General features: G+C 42.0%; 1 protein-coding gene across 11 annotated transcripts in view; it reads left to right on the forward strand.

Moving 5' to 3' along the window:
- The window catches only part of PLXNA2 (plexin A2), a 615,006-nt gene that overhangs the window by 368,017 nt on the left and 219,447 nt on the right, over window positions 1–27,542 (forward strand). For all 11 annotated transcript variants that reach the window (XM_053244546.1, XM_053244547.1, XM_053244555.1 and 8 more), the window contains 3 exons: window positions 314–467; window positions 3,791–3,887; window positions 7,779–7,893. In XM_053244546.1, the coding sequence (XP_053100521.1) occupies window positions 314–467; window positions 3,791–3,887; window positions 7,779–7,893 (366 nt within the window). The remainder of the gene's footprint in view (window positions 1–313; window positions 468–3,790; window positions 3,888–7,778; window positions 7,894–27,542) is intronic.

A 27,542-nucleotide genomic window follows, 5' to 3' on the forward strand; every position in this document is an offset into this window, starting at 1 on the left:
TAATTCTATTATATTTTCAAATGACAAGTGCAAGAAAGTTCCTCTGGCTTGCCTTTTTTATTAAAAGTTGCGTGCTGTCAGACTGTGAAAGAATTGTCAGCTGCCTACTGGTATTATCACTCTTCAGGTCTACTTCAGGTCTACTGCTGCTGCTATAGAGTGACTTATGAAGTTGTTGAAGAGCAGCCCACAGCTCTGCTACTCCTCTACTACAGAGAGAAAGAAAAGAAAGATAATAAATGCTCCACGTGCCTGTTTCCTTATCCTTTGTGCAGTGTCATCTCATTCCTTCCTTCCTTCTTTCTTTTTCTAGCTCAGCTTGTTGGTGAGTGATGCACCTGACCTGTCAAGTGGTATCATTTGTGTATTTGGAAACCTCACTGAAGTAGAAGGCCAGGTATCGGGCAACCAGATTGTGTGCATTTCACCAGCATCTAAGGATGTTCCTGCCATACCTCTGGACCAGGGTGAGCTGGCTTTTAAATCGGGATACCACATGGGTGGCCAGCCTGTGGCCTGTGTGAGGCAGCTTTCACAGACAGTGGGTGTGGAACACTGGAATGGGAGCTGGTAGGCCTAACTATGGAATAATATTAGGCCTACATTGAGGCCTAACTCTTCAGAGCTATGCTGGTGTGTATTCCTTATCAGTAGGCTACTGCGAAAGACACAACACATTTACTATTGTGTGATATAGAGTGACACCCTGGCGTTTCATGACTTGTGGTTCACTTGCCAAAAAGGTTGGCCACCATTGGGGTACAGCATATCAACCTATTTTGATATGTATTTTATGTGGACTGACCTTACAGTTCATGGGAAATATAAAGCTTGGCTGTATAGGTTAGGCTTACTTTCATAGGGTGTACAAGGGAGGACAGTGGGGCTAAAAGGTAATGAAATGCATTGGGTAGTGTAGAATCCAAGGGAAAGAGTTGCGGTATGCAAGGACAAGGCAGTGGAGTGGAATCAGGGGTATTACTAGTTTAATGAAATAGACATTATGTACAGAGAGGCAAGTGCAGACTGCTTTTCAGTGCTCTTGTTTCTGGCTGTTTGTTAGCCCCACCTGTCTGTGGTACATCTGCAGATACAGAAACCTCAAATATCAAGGCATTAGGGCAATGGGGAATTGGGAGTTTGGTAGGGATGTGCATTTAACCAGTCCATGCATTCTCGGGAGGGGGGGGGGTTGCTTTTAAATGATAGGGAAGGCGCTGCCTATCTGTCAGCCCCTGCTCCTCCACTTTCCCCCCACCGGTGCTCTCTGCCATTCCCACCCCCCATCGGCACTCTCCAGAAAAGCGGGCATGCAGGGCTGCCACGTTCCTGCTTGCAGCCCCAGTACTATGCTCATGGCCGGAGCACACGTGTACATCGCTTGATGTGCGCACCAGCCATGAGCATGGCAACACTGTTGAGACTGCAAGCAAGAATGCTGCAGCCCAGTACACCCGCTTTTCTGGAGAGCAGCAGTGGGGGGGAAGTGGTAGGGCAGGGGTTGACAGGTAGGCAGCACCTTCCCTGTCATTTAAAGCAACTCCCCCATCCTCCAAGCCGGTTTGCCGGTGGACAGAATCGGTTTAGCACTTCAGGAAGGGAGTGCCAAACCAGTTCTGTGCACATCCCTAGAGTTAGACTCCCAGTCTGGGGGAAACGTCTTTAAAATATCAGATTTTGGGGGGGATGTGGAGAGAAGCTGCCTACCATCATAGCTGCTCCCCCTGTCACTCTGTGCCCCCAAATGCCTCCAAATCAGCTGAAATCACTGGGGTTCTTTTGTTCTGTTTTTTAAAAAATGCAGCCATTTTGAGGCTCAGAAACACAAAATTGGCAGCCAGAAATGATCTCCGCAGTCGTTTCTGGCCACTCGCAGATATGCATGGTCCCCCGCTTTCCCTCATGTATGCTGAGGGCAGGTGTCTTTTACCTGACCACAGATACGTGAATCCACGGATAACAAGGTCCTTCTGTAGTTTTAAGAATGCTGATGTGAGCCCTTTCAAGTGTGATCCTTAGCTGAAGATCTGAAAGAAATATGGTTGTGACTGAATATAGGTTTGTTAGTGGACAGAGCTCTAGCTCTAAAGAGTATGTGAGAAAGGGATACCATCTAAAAATATGGCTTCCAGTGGTCCCTTTAATTTTTTCCATCTCTGTGAGGTATCAGTTTTGTTCTGGGTGGCAGTATCAAGGCAGTGTATGTGCGCATGTGCATTCAGAGTGGGGCCTTCCTGATTCAACCTGAGCGGGATCTAAAATGAACTGAGCGGGCATCAGAAAATGTGTGACTGCATGCATGTGTGCATGCCTTAGGGGGAACAGTGATGGCTTCCCTATATTTGCCTGTAGTGGATGTAATCAGCTTCTACCAAACTTTAAGCACCACACATATTTAAAAGTCTGTCTTCAAGCCATCTGCTTTCTGCGCTTATGTATCATCTAGGGGTCTCAGTCTTTTGTTGTTTGAGGCAGTCCAGGAAGGAGGCAATGTGGGTGTTACTCACACTCTGAAGTCTGACTCAGTCACCAGGAGTGGGTGGAAGAGGTTTCTATTTTTCAGGCTTTGCTAATGTCACTGCTGTCAAATTCTCTCTTACACACACCACTACCAAACTGCTAATTGTTTAAAACTTGTTTCTCATAGGCTGGTACCCAAGTTACTTTCCTGCTGTTTTGTGTGGGGGGGTGGGGGATGGGGGACAAAAAACGTGTAGAATTTGCATACGAGTTCAGGCCTGAAAGTCCTGACGCGAGTTCAGCAGAGATGGCAAAAAACTGCTGTTGCAGCCCATCTAGTGTATTCATTTTCTGACTATTTCAGTCTTGACACAGATCAGTTTCTCCAGAAGGACCTCCAGGAGGATCTTCCCAATTGCTCCAGAAGGATTTCCCTTTAATACTGATTTCTTCAGAGGAAATTAGAGCCTTCAGACGAATGGAGTTCCATAACTGAGGAACAGCCATTATGAGTAACTTCCATTTACAGGTCCCTGTTACAGGTGCTTGACAGAAAGTTGGCATAATCAAGAAGGCATCATCTGTCAGTCTTGGACCTGGTGCTAACTTTACTGTGGTGGTGTGGAAGCTGCAGCGGCACCACTCCTCTCTGTGTTGCTGGAGTAACATGAGAAGCCATGAAGTATGTGAGAGAATCCCACACTGTAGCTCCCCATAACAGAATCAACACTCCAAAAACCTGGCTTGATACATGAGGAACAGCAGCAGTGTGGGCTCCTCCTCTGGAGTCTGGTGCTTCTCACATTGTCCTCGTGGTGTGGAAAGGAGTGGTCTTGTTACCACCCTGCTGCAGTAACTGGCATATTGGGCCTTACTGTGACATACAAGAATGAGTAATCTCTTAGGTATATAAAGTCCAGCCCATTGAGGGCTTCATAGGTCAAAAGAAGACTTGTGTCACGAAGGCTTTGGGAAGCTAGTGCTGAAACACTCAGTGACCCACTTATAACAGGAAACAGTTTCTGACAAATTGTCCCAGCTGTACAGAGCAACCCTATATAAAGCACAATACACTTACCTGGTTTCAGAGGCATGAATTATGTTTGCTGTATCCCAGTCCAAATAGGGAAAAATGCAACAATATCACCAGAAGCTGTGAAAGGTACACCTGCTTCCAACTGAAAGGTCATTGAGACCTCTCAGAAAGATGAAGGAAAGGGTCCCGAAAGAAACAAGGCTACATATCAGGGATCTAAGAGATTCCTCATGCCTAGCTCTTATGTCTCCTCTTGTTTCAATCTCCTTTCTCCTTCTCTTTTTCTTTCTCCAGATTGGTTTGGAATCGAGCTGCTGCTGAAATCCAAAGAGACAGGCAAGATGTTTGTCAGCACCGAATTCAAGTTCTATAACTGCAGTGCCCATCAACTGTAAGACATCCTCTCGTGTTCCTTCTACTTCACCAAAACCTAAAGATTCTGCAATAATACTAGATGTGTATGAAGGTTTCTCAGTGCAAATGTGCCATGCTCACTAGGTCTGAAAACCAAAGCGATGTGGGTGACAGTGCCAGACAACTTCCAGTTATCAGAGGCCTAGCAGCTAGTGGTCACTAACATATGCACTAAACAGAACAAAGATTATTTCCCAAGGTTGTCAAGAGAACCACTTCTTAGTTACACTTGTATGTTGTGAGCACAACTACTATTAAGAATATTTATATACCACTTTCCACAAAAGTGCGAAAAATGTTTTACGTAGAAAAATAATATATCAATCAACAAGGTGGTTCCTTGTCCCCTAAGAACTCACATTTTCAAAGGAAAGGTATAAGGTAGACATCAGCCACAACCTGGAGGGATGCTGTGCTGGAGTTCTATAGGGATGCTCTCCCTCTGCTTAAATATAAGAGAATCCCTTCTTTAAACGGTGCCTCCATGCTCAGTTACCGGGGGCTAGCAACTTGATTACCTTGTCACTAATTCTAGGCTAATGATTATTAGATATCAAAGACTGGCCAGTGTTAACATCGGTGCAACTTTATGGTATTAATATTGTAAGCTACCTCAAACTTCACCCCTAGCCATCACACACACCTTTGTCAAGGTGCAGTATAAATTGACAAAATAAATATATAAAACACATTGAAGCTATTCTCACGACCGGGCTGGTGGGGTAGGTGGAACCTACCTCCCCCTCACACCCCTCCCCCCAGATGATCAGCAACTTCCTCTTAAGCACGCAGGTGCTCGCTCATACGATCTGCGCTGCTCCATGCAGCACAGATCTCTGGAAGCTGGGACTTGTTGTGCACCATAATGCACCGTGCAGCAAGTGTGAGCATTGAGGCGCCTGATTCTGTGTATTCTCAGGCTGCGTGCAGCCCCAGTATGCACACAACCCCATACCTGACGTAAAGGCTCATGCCCTTTAACCCAGCTAAAAGCCAGGGTACAAATCCCAGACTTGTAGAGGAGGCTGCACCAGTATCGGGCTTGATCCTGGTAGAGCACACGAGCAGTCAAACCCAGGCAGAACTTCCCTAAACTGGATAGGGCTGCTTGTGTGTATAGCCTTATTTTGTGGCACTGTGCCTGGGATGCTGTTGGCATGTCTCATACTGAGCACTCATATGCTGATAAACTAAGCCTTAGGACCGGACTGTTAGTTCTGCAGACTTCAAAACCAAGGCTTAGTTTTCTTAAATACCATGATCCATGGACCTGGTACTTACCCATCTCTCTCCAAAAAGAGATGAACACTTCCTTGAAGTCAAGAGATGCAGAGTGATGCTGAATCAAGGGTGTCTTGTCATTCAGAAACCAAGGAAACACAATAACCTTAGTGTAATTCTTTGATAAGGTGAAGAAGTGGCAAAATTGCAACAGAGCAGAAATTCCTTTAAACAGCCTTCCAAAATCAGAAGTCATGAGGAAGTGAATCTCAATTGAGGCAAAGCAGAAAATGAGGTTAGGGACACCACATAGTACAATGACACACTCAAGTTTAACAGTGGAAATGGCTCTCTTCCTCCACTAATATTCTAAAGAGGAGATCCATTAGATCCTGGGAGTGGGAGTTAAAGAGTAAATGTCATTCGGATCCTTGCCATCAGAAATGAAGAGAAAAATGGGTCAATAAATAAGTAATTAAGTGTGCTTATACTGCTTAATATTCCTTTCCTACTCAGATTTGCATTTGTATGATTAGAATAAGCTTCCTTAGCTATTAAGCTACTTCTGTATCAAAAATTTTGATACTTAGCTATCAAAAGAAACATTCTTATACCACACAGATGCTGTTGGCCTCTGAAAAGATAAACTTCTCCTTTTTCTTCCACGTTGTTTATTATTAGAAATAGAAAAAAACATGACTATTTTGTGCACTAGAAGCAAAAATGCTCACAATTCAAATGCTGTTTAGAGTTCTGTCCCTTTGGGATCAGCTGCTATCAAAATATCCCAAGGCAAAATCAGCTAAGAATGCCAACACAGTGACAAGGGGGGGGGGGCGGGATGCATGCATTGCAGAGACTACCCAAAGGCCTGGGCATAATCTGGAGAAATCCGGTGATAGAATCATAGCTGTCTTTGCTTGAGCTCCAGCTGACCCACTAGTTGGCATTAAACTATTGCTACGGCTGTCACGTACCAGTTACAAGCAGCAACTTTCAGGACTCCCATTAAATGGCCTGCCAGGGCTATGCCCATCTGGAGCCATATGAAACCTGACACCCTCAGGAGAAAAAGTTTGTTTGTTTGTTTGTTTGTTTGTTTAAACTATTTCTATATTGCCCCAAACTAACGTCTCTGGGCGGTTTACAGTTAAAATCATTTAAAACATCTAATAAAAGATATTTTTATTTACATCTATAAGTGGCACAGTGGGGAAATGCTTGACTAACAAGCAGAAGGTTGCCGGTTTGAATCCCCGCTGGTATGTTTCCCAGACTATGGGAAACACCTGTATCAGGCAGCAGTAATATAGGAAGGTGCTGAAATAATCTCATACTTTGTGGGAGGAGGCAATGGTAAATCCCTCCTGTATTCTCCCAAAAGAAAACCACAGGGCTCTGTGGGCGCCAGGAGTCTAAATCGATTTGACAGAACACTGTACCTTTATAGCAAAAAGATACCAGCAAACATCTTATTGGAGACCTAGGGCAGAACAATTTCTGTGAATAGTTAATTGTGTTCTAAACAATTAATTGCTCATTAGCTGTGGGTAAAGAATTTCAGGGTGGAAAACAGCCACTTCACTCCCGATCAAAGAGGAAAATCCTCTGTCCACAAGTAGTCAAATTAACCATATTTAGTTTTGTATCGATCCATTTAGTTGTGCAAACTTAAGCTCTGCAAAGTTATGTAAAGAGCAGGTACTTGTTCTTGGGAAAAATGAACAATTGATCACAGCATATTTTTGCATCATTGTCTTTTTGTACATGCAAGTGTAGTGATCAAGTGAAGCCCAGACTCATCATTAGGTAAAACTGACAGCCATGGATCAATAGTATCTATCTATCTATCTATCTATCTATCTATCTATCTATCTATCTATCTATCTATCTATCTATCTATCTATCTATCTTAGCCGCAAACTGGCTTCCCAGAGCATCTCACAGCAATTAAATTATAGCACAAAATGCTGTTGTGGGAGTAGTCCTCAGTTCAGTTTGGGTCTAGACACAATAGAAAGTTCCTAGCTGCTACCTCCCCTCCCTGTGATGGCCAGATCATCAGACACATTATGCTCCCTCAGCATCTTTATAGTCTGAGCACTACCCACTGCACTCTAGGGTTCTTCAACTTGTAGCCATGATACTGGGAATCTGCACACAGGTGGGCCCAATAAAAAGGTAAATCATTAATTTTCTACTCTCATTGAAATCAGTAGTCAGTTAGTCACTCAGTGGAACTTAAGTACAGGAAAGAAAATGGGAGGAGAGCATTGTACACTGCCCTGCAATCCTTGGAGGGAGAGCAGGATAGAAATATAACTGATGATGATGATGATCATCATCATCATCATCATCATCATCAGAGATGTAAGATTTCATTGAAAATTTCAACCGTTTAATCATATTTTAAAACACACACCCCCACACACACACGCACACACTTCATTACTGCAACCAAGTGTGCAAATGTTTCTATGTACATATTTAGTAGCTGTTCTGGAGCATTTTGTTGATTTATGAACAACATTGGCTATTCAGTAGTAATAGTGCATCATCAGTAATAAACAAACATGCCCACATTAAAGCAGATCAAAAGAAGATGCTGTCACTCCCATAACATGGTCTTTTATTTCTTTCTTGATAGGTGCCTCTCTTGTGTGAACAGTGCTTTTCGCTGCCACTGGTGTAAATATCGCAACCTCTGCACTCATGATCCCACAACATGCTCATTTCAGGAGGGGCGGATCAATGTTTCTGAGGTATGGATACTGGATTTAGGGGATACCTTTTTGTAGAGGTTTTCTGTTTTTTCTCAGCTGTCATCCAGGGGTATACTCGTGGGTCAAATGGGCCATAACCCAGAATTTGGCTTTTAAAAACAAAAACAAAGAAAAAGAGCTTCTTTAAGATGAAAAGGAAAGCTGAGTGCATTTGATTGATGATTGTCTCATTTCAGGATTGGGGACCAGTAGTCTATAAGTAGGTAGAAAGTGGAGAACCACACATGTACACAGCATGTTTTCAGTTCAAAGATGGAAGCATATTTATAAGCAAAAAGACTGAAAAATATTCTCTGCTGGGAGGATGGTAAATAGCACCTGTTTGATTGATACAAAAGATAATGATTCCCATTCTCTTCTATTCTAGCAGAAACTGGGTTCTATATTTTTATACAGTGATGCATCATTGGTTTACTCATGCATAACCTTTAGAGAAGTTGGATTTATCCATGCATAGCTGATAGAATCAATTGTCACAACCATGGCAGTGCATCTGTGTTTGTAGAGAATGGTTCTGATACCACATCACCTAGTATCATACTGAGTCATAGAACTACTATGTAGAGGTTTTAAGGTTCATTCGGGATTGCAGAGGTTGATAGGGCATAAACTCTCTAATAGCAATGGAGAGATTTAGACCCAGATCTCAAAATTCTCTCTCTTAATGTTTTTATACATTGGTCATGTATTTGTTATTAACTCATGTTTGTTCGTATACTTCTAATCTTGATGTGAATGCTCAAACTTTTGCACCAATTTTGCTTGTTATTTATAGCCTTTATTTAAGCAAGTCATAGTAAAACACTCCACACAGTTGTTAATTGTGTAGAACAAGTGTCCTACCTAGCTTTGGGAGCTGTATGCACTCATGATTTTCAGTCATGTGCTTGTAAAAACCTAGGTCGGAGGAGGGGAGAGTAATAATCTGCGAGCCAGCTCAAGGCTCGCGAACTACCACTCTCTGCTCCTCCTAACGAGGTTTTTACCAGCATTTGGTCAAAAATTGGGAGCACGCACAGCTAACACAATTAATAGTGATGTGAACCAGCCTAGTATATTAAAAGACCTGGGTAAGTAAAGGGGCTTCCACCTGGTGCCCAAATGAATCCAGGCTTGGTATCACGCATACATTTCTGAGTCTATGTGTAATTTAATTTTAGGCTGAAATGGAGAAATCACAAACATCAGCGGTTTGAGGTATATGGCTGAAGAAGAGCCGTTTCTCTGTTTGTGTAAGAGATAAGTGGTGAGCTGAAGCAAATAGGTGATGCAATAAGGGGGTCAATCTTGCAGTGTTGGGCTCCCTGCCCTGGTACACCATTGTTCCTTGAAGCCCAAGCCTCTCACTTGAGGCCTCTCACTTGAGCTGCCACTCCCATTGGCATGCAGAGTGCACTGTATAGCAATATCCCTCTCCCACTCCTTTTGTCTCCACTGCAGCCCTACATTGCAGACATGAAAAAAACAGTCAGATAGCTTTCAGTCAAAACATCTGGATTCCTGGTTGATGTTTAGAATGTGCTGATTTCCCTTCGTCTTCCCTCATCTGGTGATGGTGGCAGCAATGGAGGATGCTGCCACTACTGCTCATCCCCCTGGTTACTCTCCTCTGCCTTTTCAAAAGGCAGAGGGTGTGGAATGGAATGCAGGGAATGATTAAGAGACCCTGCCTGCTGCTCCACATCACTCTATGCCTTTGGAAGAAGCAGGCGGGAGAAGGAGGGCAAGAATGGTGGTGGCTTGTGCATGGACACCACTGCTGACAGGTGAGGTTTTGGGAGGCAGTGGTCCCATTGAAATGGTTCTCTGCTAGGCAGGCTGGTAGAGAACACAGCAAGCGATCTGATACCTCCACCAATCTGTTTCCTGCAGTGACTGCCTCACCTGGTCTTATTAACAGGTGGACCCACATAACATATTGCTTGCTAGTAACATGCTGGCCTATGAAATATAGTGGGAGTACACCCGGAGGAGCTTGGCTCCTCCCAAGCCCACTGCCAGATCATTAAGCAGTGGAGCCCCTGGCCTAAGCCCATCAGCTCAGGGGAGTATATCTTTGAGAAAGTACCCATGCAACCTGTACAAGACTTCAGACAAACCAAAGTTTAATGTGCTGTTTGGGGTCCAGGTGCAGGGGAGTTCCTTTTCATACCTTTCCTCTCCAGAACAAACTTCGTGTGAAGCTAATGGATCATTTTAGAGAGAATCCATAAGAACAGCTCTGAATGATGTGGTCCTCCATAGTCACCTCAGCAAAGGGCCATCTCAGTCTGCTTTGAGGATTACTGGCATAAATATTGGATTTTCTGACTATTTCATTCTGTGTAGGAGACAGGGAGAGAGGTCAACAGATGTGCACCATTTACTAGGAGCAGTGTCTCACTGAGGTTTTACAAGTGCATGGTCATAAGAGAGAAGCCTTGTTGCTGGTTATTTAGCAGTCGAACCTGGAAGAGGCCATGTTGTGTATCTGTTGTCAAAGTAATCTGGTGTGTGGTGTTTCTGTTCAGGGTTTAATATTGATGGAGATTATTTATGAGCAGTGTTGAAGAGCTATGACCTCTTCCTCTAGCTGGGAATTAGCATGTTCAGGAAGGAAGGTGAGACAGAACAGTACCCGTGAGATCAAGGGAAGGCTCTCATTTCCCTTTTGATGTTAGAAGAACACCAAGCCATCAATATTTGAAAATATGGGATGGGGAGAATGTCTGCATTTGTCTGTGAACATCAATATATTCTAGACTGCAAGCACGATTAAGTGGTTGTCATTCACCCTCATAAATGTGGAGTCTGACCAGCAAGGAAACAAAATGGAAGAGAATAAATCAGTGACTTATAAAAGGCAGAATCAAGTTTCCTTTCTTGTTGTAAAGGAATTGTTCTTCATCCTAAAACAAGACACACAAAGATATAATAACACATGTGCCTTCCCAGTTAGAGAAGATGGCAGGAGATAAGTAACAAAAAGCAAGACACATAAATAAGTTGATTACATGTGTATATTCATCAGCAGGGCTTGGCAACAGAGAAGAGAAGATGTGCATAACTGGGAGCATTCGTTGCCTTGTTGGTGCCTTTTACCCAAAGCAACACCAGGTGGCCCACACTGTCTGAACTTCTAAACATATCACTCAGCGGCATGCAAAGATGCCCAAGGAGAAGTTCTCAAGCCTGGAGACAAAGCAAAATCTTTTAATAGCTTGATACAAAACCAAGAAATGTCTTTTCAAGGAGGCAAGAGGGAGTGATTATCTTTTATCTTTCCTGTGCTGTAATGAAGATAGACTTTCCTTCCTGTACAGTGGGGTCATCTGCATTCCCTTCGCTTAACTTTGGGATTTGGTTTTGCACTTTGAAAGCAACCATTTCAATGTGTCCCACTGCTGTAGATTGCTCTTATAATCTCAGCAGGAAATGAAAGGAGAAAAAGTGGAAAGCACAATTTGTCCAGTGACGCAGCTGGGAATTGATCTCCAGAGGGAATCTCGACTCTCTGACTGTTCTAATTAGTATTACAAAAAGTCTTCATGGATTTGGGCAGCATACTTAAAGGCTGTTTCCCCAAGGTCTTCTACAAATTGGAGGTCTTCTACAAATCTGACCACTTGAGAAATATTAAGAACTTTAGGAGGTTTGGCTTTCTTGAAGATCAGATGTTATTTATTTCTGTCTTTTAATGAGGAAGGACTCCTCTTCTAGAACATGATTTGGGGGAACCACAGTCCCTGAAAAGTCTGTCTCTCTGTGTGTCTCCTTGCTGCTTGCTGCCTCTCCTTTGTAGTTGGCAGAGCTTCTGTTAACCTCCGTCTACTTAGCTTATGTTGAGCAATTGTATTGTGCCACTTTGAGGGATCACTCTTGCTAAGCATAACCATCAGGATACAAATGAAACATTGTTTGTAGTTCCTGCGCACTCTCATTTGTTCACACCCAACCAGCTCAGCAGGCTAATTTGCTTAGTCTTTCTGTAGAAAAGGAAATGCTATTTGTGAACAAAGTGTAAGCAAGTTATGCTGTTAAAAGCTCTTTGTAGATAGTAATTCATGTGGTCCAAAAGTGTCTTGGTAAGGGTTTCTGCTTTCAGCACCACCCTGCTAGCAAAGATGTTCTTAAGTCTGTCTTAAGATATTAGCAGAATACTCACACACAAATAGACATTGTTAACAGAGGATGCATTGACTTTGAAGGATAAGCAAAAATGATAGTATTTCAGCCAAGTTAATGCTTATGAGAGAAGAAAATACACACAAAACCTCCCAGGTGGATGCGGTTGGCATACAGCTCAGTATCAGAATATAAATGTAGGAGCCAGCCCCCACAATTATTTTAATGCATTAGTTAATACACCTTTTCTGACAGGTTAAAATAATACCTTTTACCAGGTGTTAACCAGCAGTATGAACCCTGACATGTTGCTAGCAATTGCTTGTTTATGTCAGAGTGAAGGCAACATGAAGCCGTTAAAATAAGGTTATATTTTTCAAAATGACTGAAAAAGTGGCACTTTCATGTTTCTCTACTTTGTTCCCTACTAATGCTTGGGGGCAGATCTGCTGTCTAAAGTCACTCATGTAAATTTGCACCTGTTTGTTTCTTTTCCTTTTTGTGCTTTAGCAGAATTACTCTTTAATGCAGTTGAATCTACACACTTACACCTGTGCAAACTAGCCTGGTAGGGCAGCAGCAATGAAGTTGTGTGACACACATTCTCGGCTGTTTCATTTTCTAAAATGCAAGAACACATTCAGATCACCACCAGCATCCAACATTGAGTCATAATTCATGCACCTTGACAGGTGTTTAAGCACTATGCATTACTTATTGCAAAAGAATGTTCTCCATGTGAGGAATTCTATACAGTCTAAAGGAAAACCAAAAAAGCATTATGGAAACATGTTGGGGATGAGGACCACTGTGAACATACACACACTGACTTGGAAAGTGGACACTGAAGCAATGTGTTCTCACTGTGAATTCAAAATTAACATGGAGCTCAACATCAAGTGATGATACAGCTTGTGTTTGGAGTTGGTCCAGAGATTTTCCATCTCTGTTGATACATTGAACAGCAGCGAACCCAGCTTGATTCTGAGATCCCCTCTGCATGTTTTTGGTGATAGCATTTATAAGAAAAAACAAATTTGTTGCTATGAAATATTTGGCAACATGTACATGGAAGTCCACAATGCTAACAGACCTAACATTTAACTGAAGAAGAAGCCTTTTGATTCATGCTGGCTGTCGGAAATGACTTCTTGTCTCTGTCAAAGCATTGCATAGGTGGCCAGATAAGAATTCTAGGACATAATTTCTGTCCATTTACTTCAGGGATTGAAAGTTATCCTCCACCATTACTGTGATATAATGGTATGGACAGCTTTCCGCCATTAATATCAGTGAGAGATGGGATGACTACAAGCTGTTCAAGGACATTTCCAGATGGCAGTAAACTGTGGGATGTTCAAAGCTTTCATGCACATTTCAAGTGTGATCTTACTCCTCATACAGGCACTGTTGCAAGCTTCCATGCTACTTCCTAATCCGACCTTATCCTTTGTACAAATACACTGAGCAGGGACTTCATGTGATTTTCATAGCACCACTTGCTGACCAGTTCTTATATTCCAAGAAGAACCCACCCTTTTTCACTACTACTTTTGTGACAAACCGGGCGGGGGGGGTGTGGATTCTTCTTGGAATGCCAAAACTGGCTACCAGGTAGAACTGCAAAAATTGTGCAAGGTCCCGGCTCAGCATGTGTATAAAGGATAAAATCTCACTAGGGATTAGCATGGCATGGACGCTTGCAACAGCATATATACAGGGAACAAGATTGTGCTTGGAACCTGCACAAAAGCTTTAAACATCCCACAGTGTATTGGCATCTGGAAATGCCCTAAGTGTAACAGAACATGTAATATGACTGTACCCACAAAAGCAAGGGATTTCTCAAGTGAGCTGCTATTGTGAAAGTCATTTACTCAGTGTGCATGCTCCATCCCTTCATGCTTATAACAAAGGGCCTTCACCTTGTATGTCTTTCAGATGAGCCCTAGAACATCAAAAGGTTTTCTGTGAAAGGTTTGGGTGTTGTTTTATGCCTGTGTGAGGTTCTGTGAAAGGTATGTGTGTTGTTTTATGCCTGTGGGAGCTTTATAGACATAAAATTTATAAATGGAAAACCATGCAAGTGGGGAGCATAAGACACACACAAACATCCCTGTTCTCGTCCCAGTGGAGAGAGAATTGCAGATAAATTCAATTTTTCTCCCAGATTTGGGGATAGCCTTCCTTCCTGATGGCCAGTTTGTACAGATAATGTTGTTTCCAAATGTGTGGCATTGAATCAGGCAGATGGGAGTATTCACAGACTCTGAAAGGTTAAACTGAAGGCACATTCTGTTTCCTTTCAGTGGAATTGTTTAGGTAATATTCTCACCTGGAAAATCTCCATATCTGATTGTGTTTTCAGGCTGGCATGAAGTTCCTTGTAATTATAATCATTGTCAGCATCATCATCAACACAAACTGAAGCATCTGCTTGACCTTTAAATGCCTAGATCTTTTTACCAGAGGTTGAAACCCTAAGCTAAGTAAAGTGTCAGCCAACTTATTCACCAGTATTTTTGCTAACAGATTTTGTAAATGTAAAGCATCAAAACAAACTCAGATTGATAGTATATAAAACATATTATAAAGCATCAAGAAGACTATTGATGTATACCTCTCACTATAGCCATATAGTACAGGTATTTGTACACATGTACATGTTTTGTGTGAATGATTGTACATGTACATATTCTAACAGTGAACCTGGGCACATGCTTCCTCAGAGGCAGGGTGCAAATAGGAATGGTACTACTGTACATCATAGCCCTATTCACATGTTATGTTCAGTGTATGTACACTCTATGTACAAAGTATACATGAACAGTTATTCAGACATTAAGTTCAATGCACATACAGTAGTATATTTCCTATCTGTACTCTGTATTTGAGGGGGACTGCACCCAGGTTTGCTTTTAAAATAAACATGTCAGTTATAAAAAAAGAATGTAAACGTGTACAGACACCAGTATGCATGTACAGTGTATTGTCTGAATAAAACTGTATACAGATTGTATATGTGTTGAACATAATGTCAAATTTTCCCAGAATGTAGTCTGTAGATTGTAGTTTGGTGTTAGGTCTACTGAACTGGAAAGAAACCCATATGCATGCATAGTGTATTGTCTGAATAAGGCCAATACACCATAGAAGTTTAATAAATGAACAAATATACAGATGTTATATGTGTTGAACATAATGTTTGAATAGGGCTTTATTTACCATAGCTAGACATTCAGGCAGCATGAATTTGTGATTTTTATTTTTCCTGTAGCATTCCTTCTACCCCACACACTGAACAACCAACCAAAACCCATTTCAAATTTCCCTAGAATGCAAAAGTAGATTCTAGTGTGGTGTCAGATGGGCAAGTCTATTGAACTGAAAGGACTTCAGGACCTCAGGTGTGCAACCTCTGATGTGTACATTAAGAGTTTAAGTGGTTGATGGCCTCAGATTTCACTGAAACTAGGGGTTTTAAACTCTGTGGTTAAATGTTTGACTGTTAAGATGAGCCCTACAATTCCCAGTTTCAGTAAATATTTAAATGATCTAGTTCAGTTGCTCTGTCTTCCCACTTTCTGCCTATAGACTCTTGTGGCTAGTTTTTAAAAATCACGATAGCCTATATGATATTGCTAATGCTACCAACTAATTTACAAAAGAACCCAAGGCAATACATTTTCAAATTATATTGTCACAATAAAATGATCTGAATAAAACATTTTCATGGCAGCAGCAGCAGAATGAAAGTTAGGAAGCAAGTGTTCCCTACATTTTTGAAGTGCACAGTAGAGGTACTTTTAATATGGACATTATGTAACATGTGGAAAGAGAGTTGGTCTTGTGGTAGCAAGCATGACTTGTCCCCTTAAGCTAAGCAGGGTCCACGCTGGTTGCATACAACAGGGAGACTAGAAGTGTGAGCACTAAGATATTTCCCTTAGGGGATGGAACTGCTTTGGGAAGAGCATCTAGGCTCCAAGTTCCTTCTCTGGCATCTCCAAGATAGGGCTGAGAGAGTTTCCTATCTGCAACTTTGGAGAAGTCGCTGCCAGTCTGTGGAGAGACAATACTGAGTGAGATGGACTTTTGGTCTGACTCAGTATATGGCAGCTTCCTATCTTCCTATGACCGAAACATTTTGGGAGGGAGGCTCCAGATGGGGTTTTCCCCCCTACTGGGAAGGTTGTTTTCTCTCCCTTCCTCCCCTTTTTCTTTTAGCTGAACTTGGCCCCGAGGGGCTCTATAATTCAACACAGGGAAACAAGAGAGGAGGTGGAGAATAAAAAACATGGGCTAAACATACACTGCAGATACAGTATAATGTATTAGCATATAATAAGGATTTCCCAAGAAGGCTGATTTGAGACAGTAAATAGCATACAGCATAAAATAGTGATTCTGAATCACATATCCTGAATAACAATAAACATTGTTATTAAATATTTGTATACAGCTTTTCAACACATTGTCTGTGTTGTTACACAGTTCTGTTTTGTTACACAGATGATTAACATTTTGCTTGATGACACATAAAACTGGTAATCTAATTTACAAATGTATCTTTAAAATGAAGTAAATGGCATGTTGGATAATAGCATATGAAGAATTGACATTCCTGAAAACTCAAAATACTATCTCTTTATCATGTTTCTTGTATTGCAAATCAAGTTCATAATACACTTTTTATTCCATTTTAGGACAAAATTAAATAATATAATATGTGAAACTAAAACATTGATTTTGATCTCATTTGCACATCCCTCTTGGGAAACGCCTTATGTATTTTCACACAGTGCATTCGAAGTCTAATTTTCTTTTGTGGCCTACCAAAACCTTGTTTGGGTTTAGGGGGGTGGCAGGGGGAATCTAGTTCTCAAAGAGAAAAATAGCATCCATTCAGATTGCATTCCTGGATGTATGATAAAAACAAAAAACATTAGGATGCTTCAGATTTGCCAGTTGTTAATGCTGAAGTGTTATTGTTTTGCATGGCTAGTAAACGCTGACCTTAGCATTTTCAGCAAGTCTGTTTGAAAAACTTCAGAGTAGAAATATCTAGCAGCTTGTTTTTAACACAGCACATAATCTACAAGCTCAGGCCCTAAAAGGCTTCTTCAGGTATAGTGCCAAGAGCTGAGATCGTGAGATCGCTGCAAATTATTTTGTGCAATGTATTTCAACTCTTAATAAAATACAAAAAAGGGTGGGATAAACAAAACTAATTTTTAGCTTGAGCTGTGTTATGGAGGCAACTGTGTTATGGAATTGAGCTGTGTTATGGAGGCAACTGTGGTGGAGACATCGGAGGGAGGGGGGACATCTGGGGGGACATCTTTCCCAAATGAGAGTCAGGGCCAGCTTTGGCCCAGTTCGGGCCTCTGCACACATTCATAGGCCACTCCAATAGTATCTGCATGTGTGCAGAGGGAGGACTGGACTGCAGCCGGCCCAGCTGGTCATTTGGGAGGCCAGGGAGGGGGAGCCCCTGCCGCCACCTCCGATGACTCCACCATCCCTGCTGCCTTAATTATTAAGGTAAATACTTCTTCGAGCCAGCTCACACACCCCTATTATTTGTTTGTTAGTTTGTTTGAAAAATGTGTATACTACCCACTACCGAAGTCTCTAGGCAGTTTACAGCATAAAACAAACCAGGAATAAAAGAAACCAAGAATTTAACAGTTAAAACATATAGAAACCAGATTAAAGCATCCATAAAAACACCAACTAACTAAAAAAAGTGCTTTATCTGGCAATCTATTTCGTTTTTATCTGGCAGTTGGACCACTTACCTTAATTGCTTCTAATGCTGTTTAGAAAACCTCAGTAAGAGTGAAAAACATAGCAGAACAATGACAGAATCAAACCCAATTTCAAAGTGAGAAGAAATATCAGACGCAGCCGTTCCTTGCTTAGCATGGGATAGGAGGTCGTCTCTCCAGCTTTCTGGTTCAGTTTTTTGATGGCTCAGCAAAGCTCATAAGAACATCCCTGCTGGGTCAGGCCCATGGTCCGTCTAATCCAGCATCCTCTTTCACACAGAGGCCCACCCAGGGGCGTATCTAGGGTAGGGCAGGTAGGGCACGTGCCCCGGGCACCACTTGAAGGGGGGGCACAAATTCTTAAAATTATTATTTTTTAAAAAATGGCCACCAAAAACAAAATGGCCACTGCACATGCTCAAATGGCCTCTGTGAGGCTCTAGGCTATGTCAGGCCTCGCAGAGGCCATTTGAGCATGTGTGGTGGCCATTTTGTTTTCAGCGGCCATTAAAAAAACCACAATTATTTTTAAAAATGGCCACTGCACATGCTCAAATGGTCTCTGCGAGGCCCTAGAGGCCAGCAGTGGGAGGGGTAACCTTTGCAGACCCCCCCCACAGCCTATAGGAAGCACCCCGAAGGGGCTACAGGTAAAAAATAATAATTTAATGTAATATAAGTCACTGTACTCATATTCAGTTTGGCACTATGTACAGAGAATCAGGGCTTGTGAATACTGAACTGAAGCTTATGAGCTAAGATTGTATTCATTTGCTCTTACTTTGCTTCTTATGATAAGTGAGTTAAATGTGGTGTCTTAATAATATGGCTGTTAATGGTGAGTTTGTCTTTGAATCAGTGTGAAATCCTCAGTATTAAGGCCCACTGGGAGTTTCTTGCTCTCTTTCTCTCATTTTAACTGTCTTTCTGAAATACTAGAATATATTCCAAGCAGTGACACAGTTTACTCTGCATATCCTTTAATTATTTTCAGAGTATCTGGGAAAAGTCAAATTCTCCATTGATTTTTAAAACTTATGTAATAGTGATGCTAGTAGATGCATAGTAGAGAATTAGACAGGCACTTCTGTTTAGTTTTCCAAGTACACCTCCACATAGTATTTGGGTATTTCATGAGCCTCAGCATACTGAAATTTGTAGTTTTCCAGCATTTTTTGGTCTGGCTACGTCTACTGCTAAATAGTTTTTGAAATTTTAAAAGATTAATGAGCTTGACTTATATTTTTCAGCTGATATTATAGTAAAGTTATCTGAAAGATGGGTGTGAGATGTTTGGACAGGGGGCGCATTTTCAGTGCTTGCCCTAGGCGCTATTTTCCCTAGATACGCCTCTGGGCCCACCAGATGCCACTGGGAGCCTACAGGCAGGAGTTGTGGGCATTCCATCTCTCCTGCTGTTACTCCTCTGCAACTGGTACTCAGAGTGATGTCCTTCTTCCTTGAGACCTTCATTCACCTTAACAGCAGAGGAGCTATCAGCCTTTGAGTGAGATGCCTCTACCACTTCTCTGAAGGTCTTGTCCACATGCCTCTCTGTCTTTCTGAGCTTCTCCAGATCCTCCAGCTTGGTCTCAAAGGAATGAACTTGTTCCCTGAGAGCCAGGCACTCCTTGCACCAAGCACACACCTATGACTTCTGCCCATGGAGCAAATAGTCATACGTGCAACACTTTGTGGAATACACTGGGAAGTGCCCCCTCTTCTGCTGGCTTTCTATCCTCATAGCTGGTTTTGTTGGGTGTTCACAGTATTTGGAGATAGTTTATTAGTAAGTTAGGTCTTAGCTGTATTGGTGCTATTTAAATGTTCAAACTTCCTTTATCAAGGATATGAAGGAGGGAGTAGTAGTTACCTTCTCATCCCACTGGGCTCCTTGTGATCAAGTGGACTTGTTTCAGGCTTCCCCGCACACTTCCTGCAAAACTCCTGCAAAACTCCTACGTCCTGTTTGCTATCCCTGTTGGCTATGCTCTGTTGGCTATGCTCTCTGTTGGCTATGCCTAGGGTTCCCCCTTCTCTCTCCCTCCCACCTGAGTGTGTCAGCCGCAGCTGACACACAATTGCAAAAACAAGGTTAATGGAGTGCTCACTCCATTAACCTTGCTTAAGGGGAGAGCTTTTAGGTGGGTTAGCCACCATGCATCGGGCTCGTCTGGTGGTTCCGATAATCACTGGAAACTGGGCTGGGCTCCCTTAGCCCAGTTTCCAGTGATCGTGGGAATAGCCTCAGTGAGGTTGTGCACATGTACTGTGTGGTGTTGGAACAGGACTCAGATGTTGTTGTATGGCAGATGTATTCTGAATCGTAATGTGTAGTTGTTTGGTGTGCAGTATATTTTGAAGGCATTATTTGGCAGCACTTGTTTTTCTTGATGAGAATTGTATTCATTTCCTTACATAAGGAATTTGTGCAACATAAATGTTCATTATCCAATCTAAAACTAGGCAGGTTTGTTAACTTTGACCAAAAGCAAACTTGAACAGATAGTGAGGTTATTCACACATGTGTGCAAAACTGGGCTAAGGGAGCCCAGCCCAGTTTTGCATGTGCGTGTGAACTTCCTTGATTGGGCCTGATCCCAGCAGAACCACAGCGCCAAACCCGCCTATGGAGCCTCCCTTGATAATTTTTCCAGATCGTCAGCAAGCAGCCTCAGCTAGCAGACTGGAAGGGATTCCCATAATGCACTGCGTACTTGTGGTATTGGAACTCTGGGGGGCTGGGGCAGTGTGGGGCAGCATGTCCCAGCACCCTGACCCTCAGAGCTGCAGCAGCAGCTGGTACTTGTCTGATCAGGTGATCTGCCTACCCAGGGAAGATGGCATGATCATTTGCGGGGAGGCAAACTCTTTAGGGCTTCCTCCCCACAAACTGGCTAGTGGTCAGCGAAAAATGTTACATTCTTTATTTGTATATTTAGCATGTTTCTGTTTTTTCTGCAAAAGGAAGAAGCCAGTATCAACTCTGCCCAGTTCTTGTCAGAATTTTTTTAAATTGTTAGATGTATGTTTTATATAACCTAGTGGCCAGTCTGAATTCCTGGAATTCAGAACCCAAAGAACCACAAATAATGAGATTTTTTAAAATGAATTGGCCATGATCCAGTGTTGTACATACAACAAATGTATGCACTTTTTTTTTCTTTGACAAGACTCTGCTGGATCGCCAAAGCACTTCCTCTTGTTGAAAAAAAATCTTGCCACCCAGTGATAGTATCTCCTAGAGATAAAGGACTGGGTCTCACAATCCGTGAGACCCAGTTTGGGGTGGTGAGCGGGAAGGGAGCCCTGGGTGGCCAGATCAGCTGCCCACATGATTGCCAGCTCCAAGATGAAGCCGGCGGGGGCTGGGGAGCTCAGGGGCTGCACGGCCCCTGGAAGCCCCAGTATGCCTTGTGCAAGTGCACAGGGCATACTGGGGAGACCCCCGGAGCTGGGAGGCAGCTTTTCGCCTCCCCTCTGGGGGTTCTACTCATGAGTAGGTGTGGCGCGAGGCTGCACTGCATGATTTAAAAAACCAGGTTTGCGGAGCACTTGCTCCGCAAACCTGTTTTTGGGGCAGGGGTTCTTGAGCGGGTTACCCGCTCCAGAACCACCTGGCTCGCAGCCCAATTCCAATTCCTTTCCTAGCCTGATTTTCCCTGATCGTGGGAACAGCCCCAGAATGATTCAACCCAGTAAACCATGATTGTTATGTGGTCTCTCTTGTGCACCCATTGGAATGATGGACTTTTAGATCTTGAGCTCTTTCTTTCCCCCTGCAGCTGTGTAATGTTAACTTGTAATGTTAAACAGCTGTAAGTCTGTAAGTCTTGTAACTGTGTAATGTTAACTTGTTTGTTAAACAGCTGTAAGTCTCCTTTACTATGGGAATTGTGGGCACTGGGATTTCAATAACTGCTGACAACAGGGAGATGTGTAACAAGATAAGAGAATTAGCAATGCTGTGTTTGGGGAAGCTGTGCAAAGGATGGCTTATATTTTAGGGCAAAATATTGACTAGAACTGCAGGCATTAATGAGATAAAGCTGAGGGTGCAGGTGCAAAGGGACATATTTACTCAAAATAAATTGGTTAACATAAACTGCATTTTAAATTATTAGTAATGTTTAATCATTATGGTGAAAATGCAGTTGGCTGTTTGCAAAGCAAAGGCCAGAAAACAACATGAAATAGGCAATTGGATTTTTTAAAAAAATCCACAGAATTACAGATAAAACGAATAGAATTTTAACAGCTGTTATATAATGTACTTCCACAAGATTTCATATGAAGAGATCTGGTCTTGTAGCAGCAAGCATGACTAGTTCCATTTGCTAACCTAAGCATGGTGCACCTTGGTTGCATATGAATTGGAGAACACATGCGTGAGCACTGTAAGATATTTCCCTTAGGGGATGGAGCCACTCTGGGAAGAGCATCAGAAGGTTCTAAGTTCCCTTCCTAGCATCTCCAAGATAGGACTGAGAGAGATTCTTGACTGCAGCCTTGGAAGAGCCGCTGCCAGTCTGTGTAGACAATACTGAGCTACATGGACCAATGGTCTGATTCAGAATATGGCAGCTCCCTATGCTCCTATGTTCATCTTTTTATGCCGGTTTTCCAAATGATCACATTCTTATTCCACCAATGTAAATTTGGAATGTTGGTAAGCAAAATCAGATGAACACAGCCCTGCACATCCAAAAACATTGGGAATGTACCAAGAATGCACCCATCCTGATGTCACTTGTGGACATCCTGACATGTTCTTGGTGTGTCCTTTAAGCATTCGAGAGGGACGTTCCTCTGAATCGCACCTCTACACATGCTCCAAAACATGACTTTTAAAAAACTGTACAACCTATTGTCACAGCCAGCCTGCCTATGAGGCTGGGTGAACTTTTCCTCTTCTGCTTGCTGGCTGCTTCTTTGGTGGCAAGCTGTGCAGTTTCCCAGCCAGTGATGCTTGATGTCAACTTTGTCTTGCCCTTTCTCTCTTCCAGCAAACTTTTTCATTTTGTCTTCCCTATTTCGGAAGTAGACAAGGTGCAGAGGTTTGTAGCTAGGAGTGAGTGAGTGAGTGAGTGAGAGTCAGCCAGTCAGCATATCTGTGGCAGTGAGAGAAACCATCCACCACTGATGCTGGATGCCTGGAGCGGGGGAGAGAGAGAGAGAGAGAGAGACTGGTTTCTAATTCATCACAGGACATCATTCCGGATAGTTTTCCAATGTGTGTAGAGCTTGTGCCCAACAATCCTACAGGACTGACTCCAGTGAACAAAGTACAGTGATGTACTGTTTATGCTTTTGCTCACATTCCTTCTAGCTATCACAACACATTAACTTCTAAAGTAGTGAACAGTTGATAACTTGTCTATTGGCAATAAAAAGGAAAATGGTTCAAGTGACCAAACAACTAACCTTTTCTGGACAGCCAAAAAGGGAAAGCATACAAATGGCCGCTCACTGCCTTCAAATCTTTGCACACAGATACTCTGGTGCATTATTTCTGCTTGCCTCACCACTGATATTAATCACATGCATTAATCTATCTCTGTGTTAATTCGGCAATTTGAAGATAAGATCACCAGAAATCAAAACATGGCAACAGGGAACACCATAGAAACACTCAGCTGTGCTTTCCATAATGTGTTTCTTCCCTAAGCAGATCTAGTGCTCTCCACTACATTCATTCATCTGAGAAATGCAGTAAAAATGGCCAGTAGCACTGCAATACTCATAAGTGTGCTGTGCAGTTGGTGATGTGGCATCTTGTAGCATATCCTTCCACATTTTTAGATCCCTTTATTAGTGCAATCACTGAAGCTGTCAAACAACAGAAGGGTCCTACAGTTTCTCACTTGTCTCTAGAGTGGAGTGTACTCATGGTCTGACTGACTCTTTACTTTTACTACCATCCTAATGTGACATTTTTCTCCCAATGAAACCTTTGCTAAGATAAAATCCCCATTATATCCTCCCTGTATTTGACAACAAAAGAAATCCTTTTGCTAGCCAGAATTTCCTGACCTATGGATTTGGTTTGAGAAATAAAAAGAAAGGGAATTTCCCCCACACAGAAGAAAGCTGTTTCCAGCAGTCCACAGATCTTTTAAAGAATTGTAACCTGGGAGGATAATGGGCCATATAACACAGTCACACACACACACACACATACACACACACACACACACACACACACCCCAAAACCTAAACTATGAGGCTGTATTAAAACACACACAGGGCTTTTGTCTTATAACAAATAATAATGAACGTATTTCAACAAAAATGCATGTAGTCTTAAATTTTATGTTGTGGATCTTTACACACACACACACACACACACACACACACACACACACACAACCTCAAAGGATAGCTAGACTTCTGTCATTTTGGAGCCTGTCTCACAAAACACTGTTTTAAAAGAAAATTAAATAATAATGAAAATCCATGTTGGAGTTGGACAGTAGCATGAACAATACAGGGGCATGATAGCAGATCACCAGCCTCCTCCTATCTCTTCTCCTCTTTGTTTTTTTGGTTTTTTGGGGGGCAGGGGTTGGTACTACTTTTTCTGTGTAAATTTGTGCATTTCAAGAACCCCTTGGGCAGTCTGATCTACAGTCCCTTCAGTGCCAGAGCTTGACACTTGTATAAGGCAAGAGAGAAAGAATCGTGTAGTCCGTAAGCATCTCAAAGGAAGCTAAATGGGTCGTCTACATCAGAGGGGAAATGCTTGACTAACAAACAGAAGGTTGCAGGTTCGAATCCCTGCTGGTACTATATTGGGCAGCAGCAATATAGGAAAGGTGCTGAAAGGCATCATCTCATACTGCGCAGGAGGAGACAATGGTAAATCCCTCCTGTATTGGTATACCCCGGTCACTACCTTGAAAGTAAAGTCACTTTTCTCTCATGGCAAAGGTTATTTTCCCCCAACAGCCTTTGAAAATAACTTCTGAGTACTACTCTACTAATTCCTCTTATATGTAAAATTAAAAAAGTACCAGAAGTGCCATAAAAATTTTATGAAACAGAATGGTAAAACTACTGGCACTCCCTGAATAGGAAGCATGTGTTTTCCATTTATACACACCTGAGTTAGTAGAGACTGAGGCAGTAGTAAAGGAGTCGGGGTGGGTGGGGCCCATCTTTCAGGGCGATGGAAAGATTTGGTCTCTGGCTGTCCAAGTTACCCGATTCTATGGAAAATGGGCACTGATAATTATGCATATGTTTGTATAGGCATGATTTGTTCAGATTTGTTTGGGAGCCAAGGACAGCATATTATTTGCATGCAGAAAATCTAAAATCCAATCCCTGGCATCTCCAGCTAAAATGGTTTTAGGTAGTAGGGTTGGGAAATATCTCTACTTGAGATATTGCAGAGCTGTTGCTGGTCAGAGTAACCATATCATGCTAAATGGAACAACAGTCTACCTCTGTATATGGCAGCTTCATGTGGTCAGATCAGCTGGTTTTCCTGGAAACAGGTTCCAGATTCTTATTTAAGCTCTGATTTTACTTATTGTTTGGAACAAACTGAATCTGGCCTACTGAGTTTATCTTATATTCATTCTGAACCAAGTGCCTATAGCCATAAATGGAGGTCTAAGTTAAACAAAAGACACATCCCATTTGTTTTGTTTGGAACTCCATTCATTCTCGATGAAAGGGTCTTACTTTGGGTGTTTTTTTAAAAGTAAAAAGTGACTTAAACAATGAAAGAATAAAATAAATGCAGTATTCAGAATCTCTTTGTATGAGTTCGAGTCTTTGAGTTTACTTCTAAAAAAAAGGTACGCAGATCACTGGGGAAAGAAACTTTAGACATCTTTCCACGATCAAGAGATGACCATGGATTGTTCACAGCACAGTGCCATTAACAATGACTATTGGCATCAGTCAATGTATGCAGCAGGCCTACATTTTAAAATCTGCAATTTTACAGGCTTACATACTGTGCAGTGTTTTTCCCATGGAAGAATGGGGCACGTATGCTGGTCCTTGCTTCTACTGAGCTTGCAGAGCCTCTGTGGCTCCCAAGGATTGCATTACCACTATAGGAACACTGCTCCCATTGGGAATAATTAGAGCAGTGTTGCTATAGTGTGACACAGTCATAGGAGCCCTGAAATGAGGATGGAGATCAGTAGAAATGAGGAAGAAATTTGACCTTACATGGAGCCAGTGTATGCACCCCACTCTTCTATGGATGGGACAATGCACTGTGTGTAAGCCACAAATTTTAAAATGTTGTAATCTTGAACTCCCTGATACAGAAATGATGCATTTCTTTTCCTCTTGATCAGATATATGTGAATGCCCTGGAAAGAATAAAAGATAGAAATGTACATCCTTCCAGGACATGCATTCTCATTAATGCAAAGATAGATAGGTGTAACAAAAAAGAGTTAACCACAATGGTGCATTTAATCCTTATAATTGAGCATAGTTACTATTATGGATAATGCCCGTAGTAATAATTATATTCAGCTTATTTACACAGTCAAACAAAAAAGGTGTTCCATCATACCAGTGTTGCTTGGTTGTCTGCATGAGACATAATGGTCACCAATTATTAGAGTATTAACATTAGATTTTAGCTGTTTTTAAGCCAAAAATTGTGAAGTCCTCAGCTCTTATTGAAATAAAAGTTCCAAATTCTGATAGATTCTGAGGGATGCTTACACATTATTGCAAAGAAACAGAAAAAAAAAATCAAGCTGAACAGACTGTTTGCTGAACTGTTTGTATCTATGTCAATGATATAGATAGAAATTTCTCTGTAATGTATAATCTTCTTAAAAACTGGCGTGCTTCTTAGTTAAAATGAGACACCAGGAAATGGAATATGATATAAATTGCGATGTCATACTGAAAAATTTCCATTTGATACTTAACAAATATAAATGTTGTTATTGGCTATTAACAAATCGTGCTACAGGGCACATTATGTAATTGGGTGAGTGATTTATTTTTAAAGTTGTGAGTGCTGTGAGTTATATATTTTAGCTTTCTTTTTAAAAAAGCTGGGTAAATGGAAAAAAAACTTTATTGTAAATCAAAATGGAGTTGTCAAGGCAGATTAATATGTTAAACCAACGTATTTATCAAAAGTTTGTATTTCTTGTTGAAAATTACTGCTCACGTCAGCCTTAAATGAGTGTTTAGAATGAGATTCCCAGGAACCTAGTGCCTTACTACCTGCTCCTCCAGCACCCTGTCTTAACTAATCCAGGAATAATAAGGTTTTATGGAATGAGGGCACCCTCTAAGCTGCATTGCTGGGTTGACCATTGTCAGCCCACTCCTAGCCTGCATGTGTGCAGTTGACATCTTACTCCAATGAGGATACATCGTGTCCTATAAAAACCCTGTTTCCAAGTTAGCCTGGCAGTGCCTTGTTGTATCAAGTAACCACATAGTCTTACCACAGAAGGTGGTAGGCCCTTCAGCTAAGGCTGAAGAAGTGTCTTACCACCAGCCCTTCTTTGACCATGCCTCCTTCTACTGGCCATCTGCTCCTCATTTGCTTGATCCAGTGCCCAGCCCCAGCCTTTCTTCTGGCTCTGGCCTATTGTCCCTCATCTACCCATTCCTGAACTGACTTGCTCCCATTGTGTCCTGTCTCTGAGCTTGGCCAAAGCTCCTATTTCCCTAATTTTTAGGAAAGATACTTCGTTAGAGTAATCCCAGATTTACTGAGAAAACAAATAGTGATTGTGGAGTCTTCCATTGCTCATT

Source organism: Hemicordylus capensis, chromosome 4 (genome assembly GCF_027244095.1).
Source record: "Hemicordylus capensis ecotype Gifberg chromosome 4, rHemCap1.1.pri, whole genome shotgun sequence".
NCBI lineage: Eukaryota > Metazoa > Chordata > Lepidosauria > Squamata > Cordylidae > Hemicordylus > Hemicordylus capensis.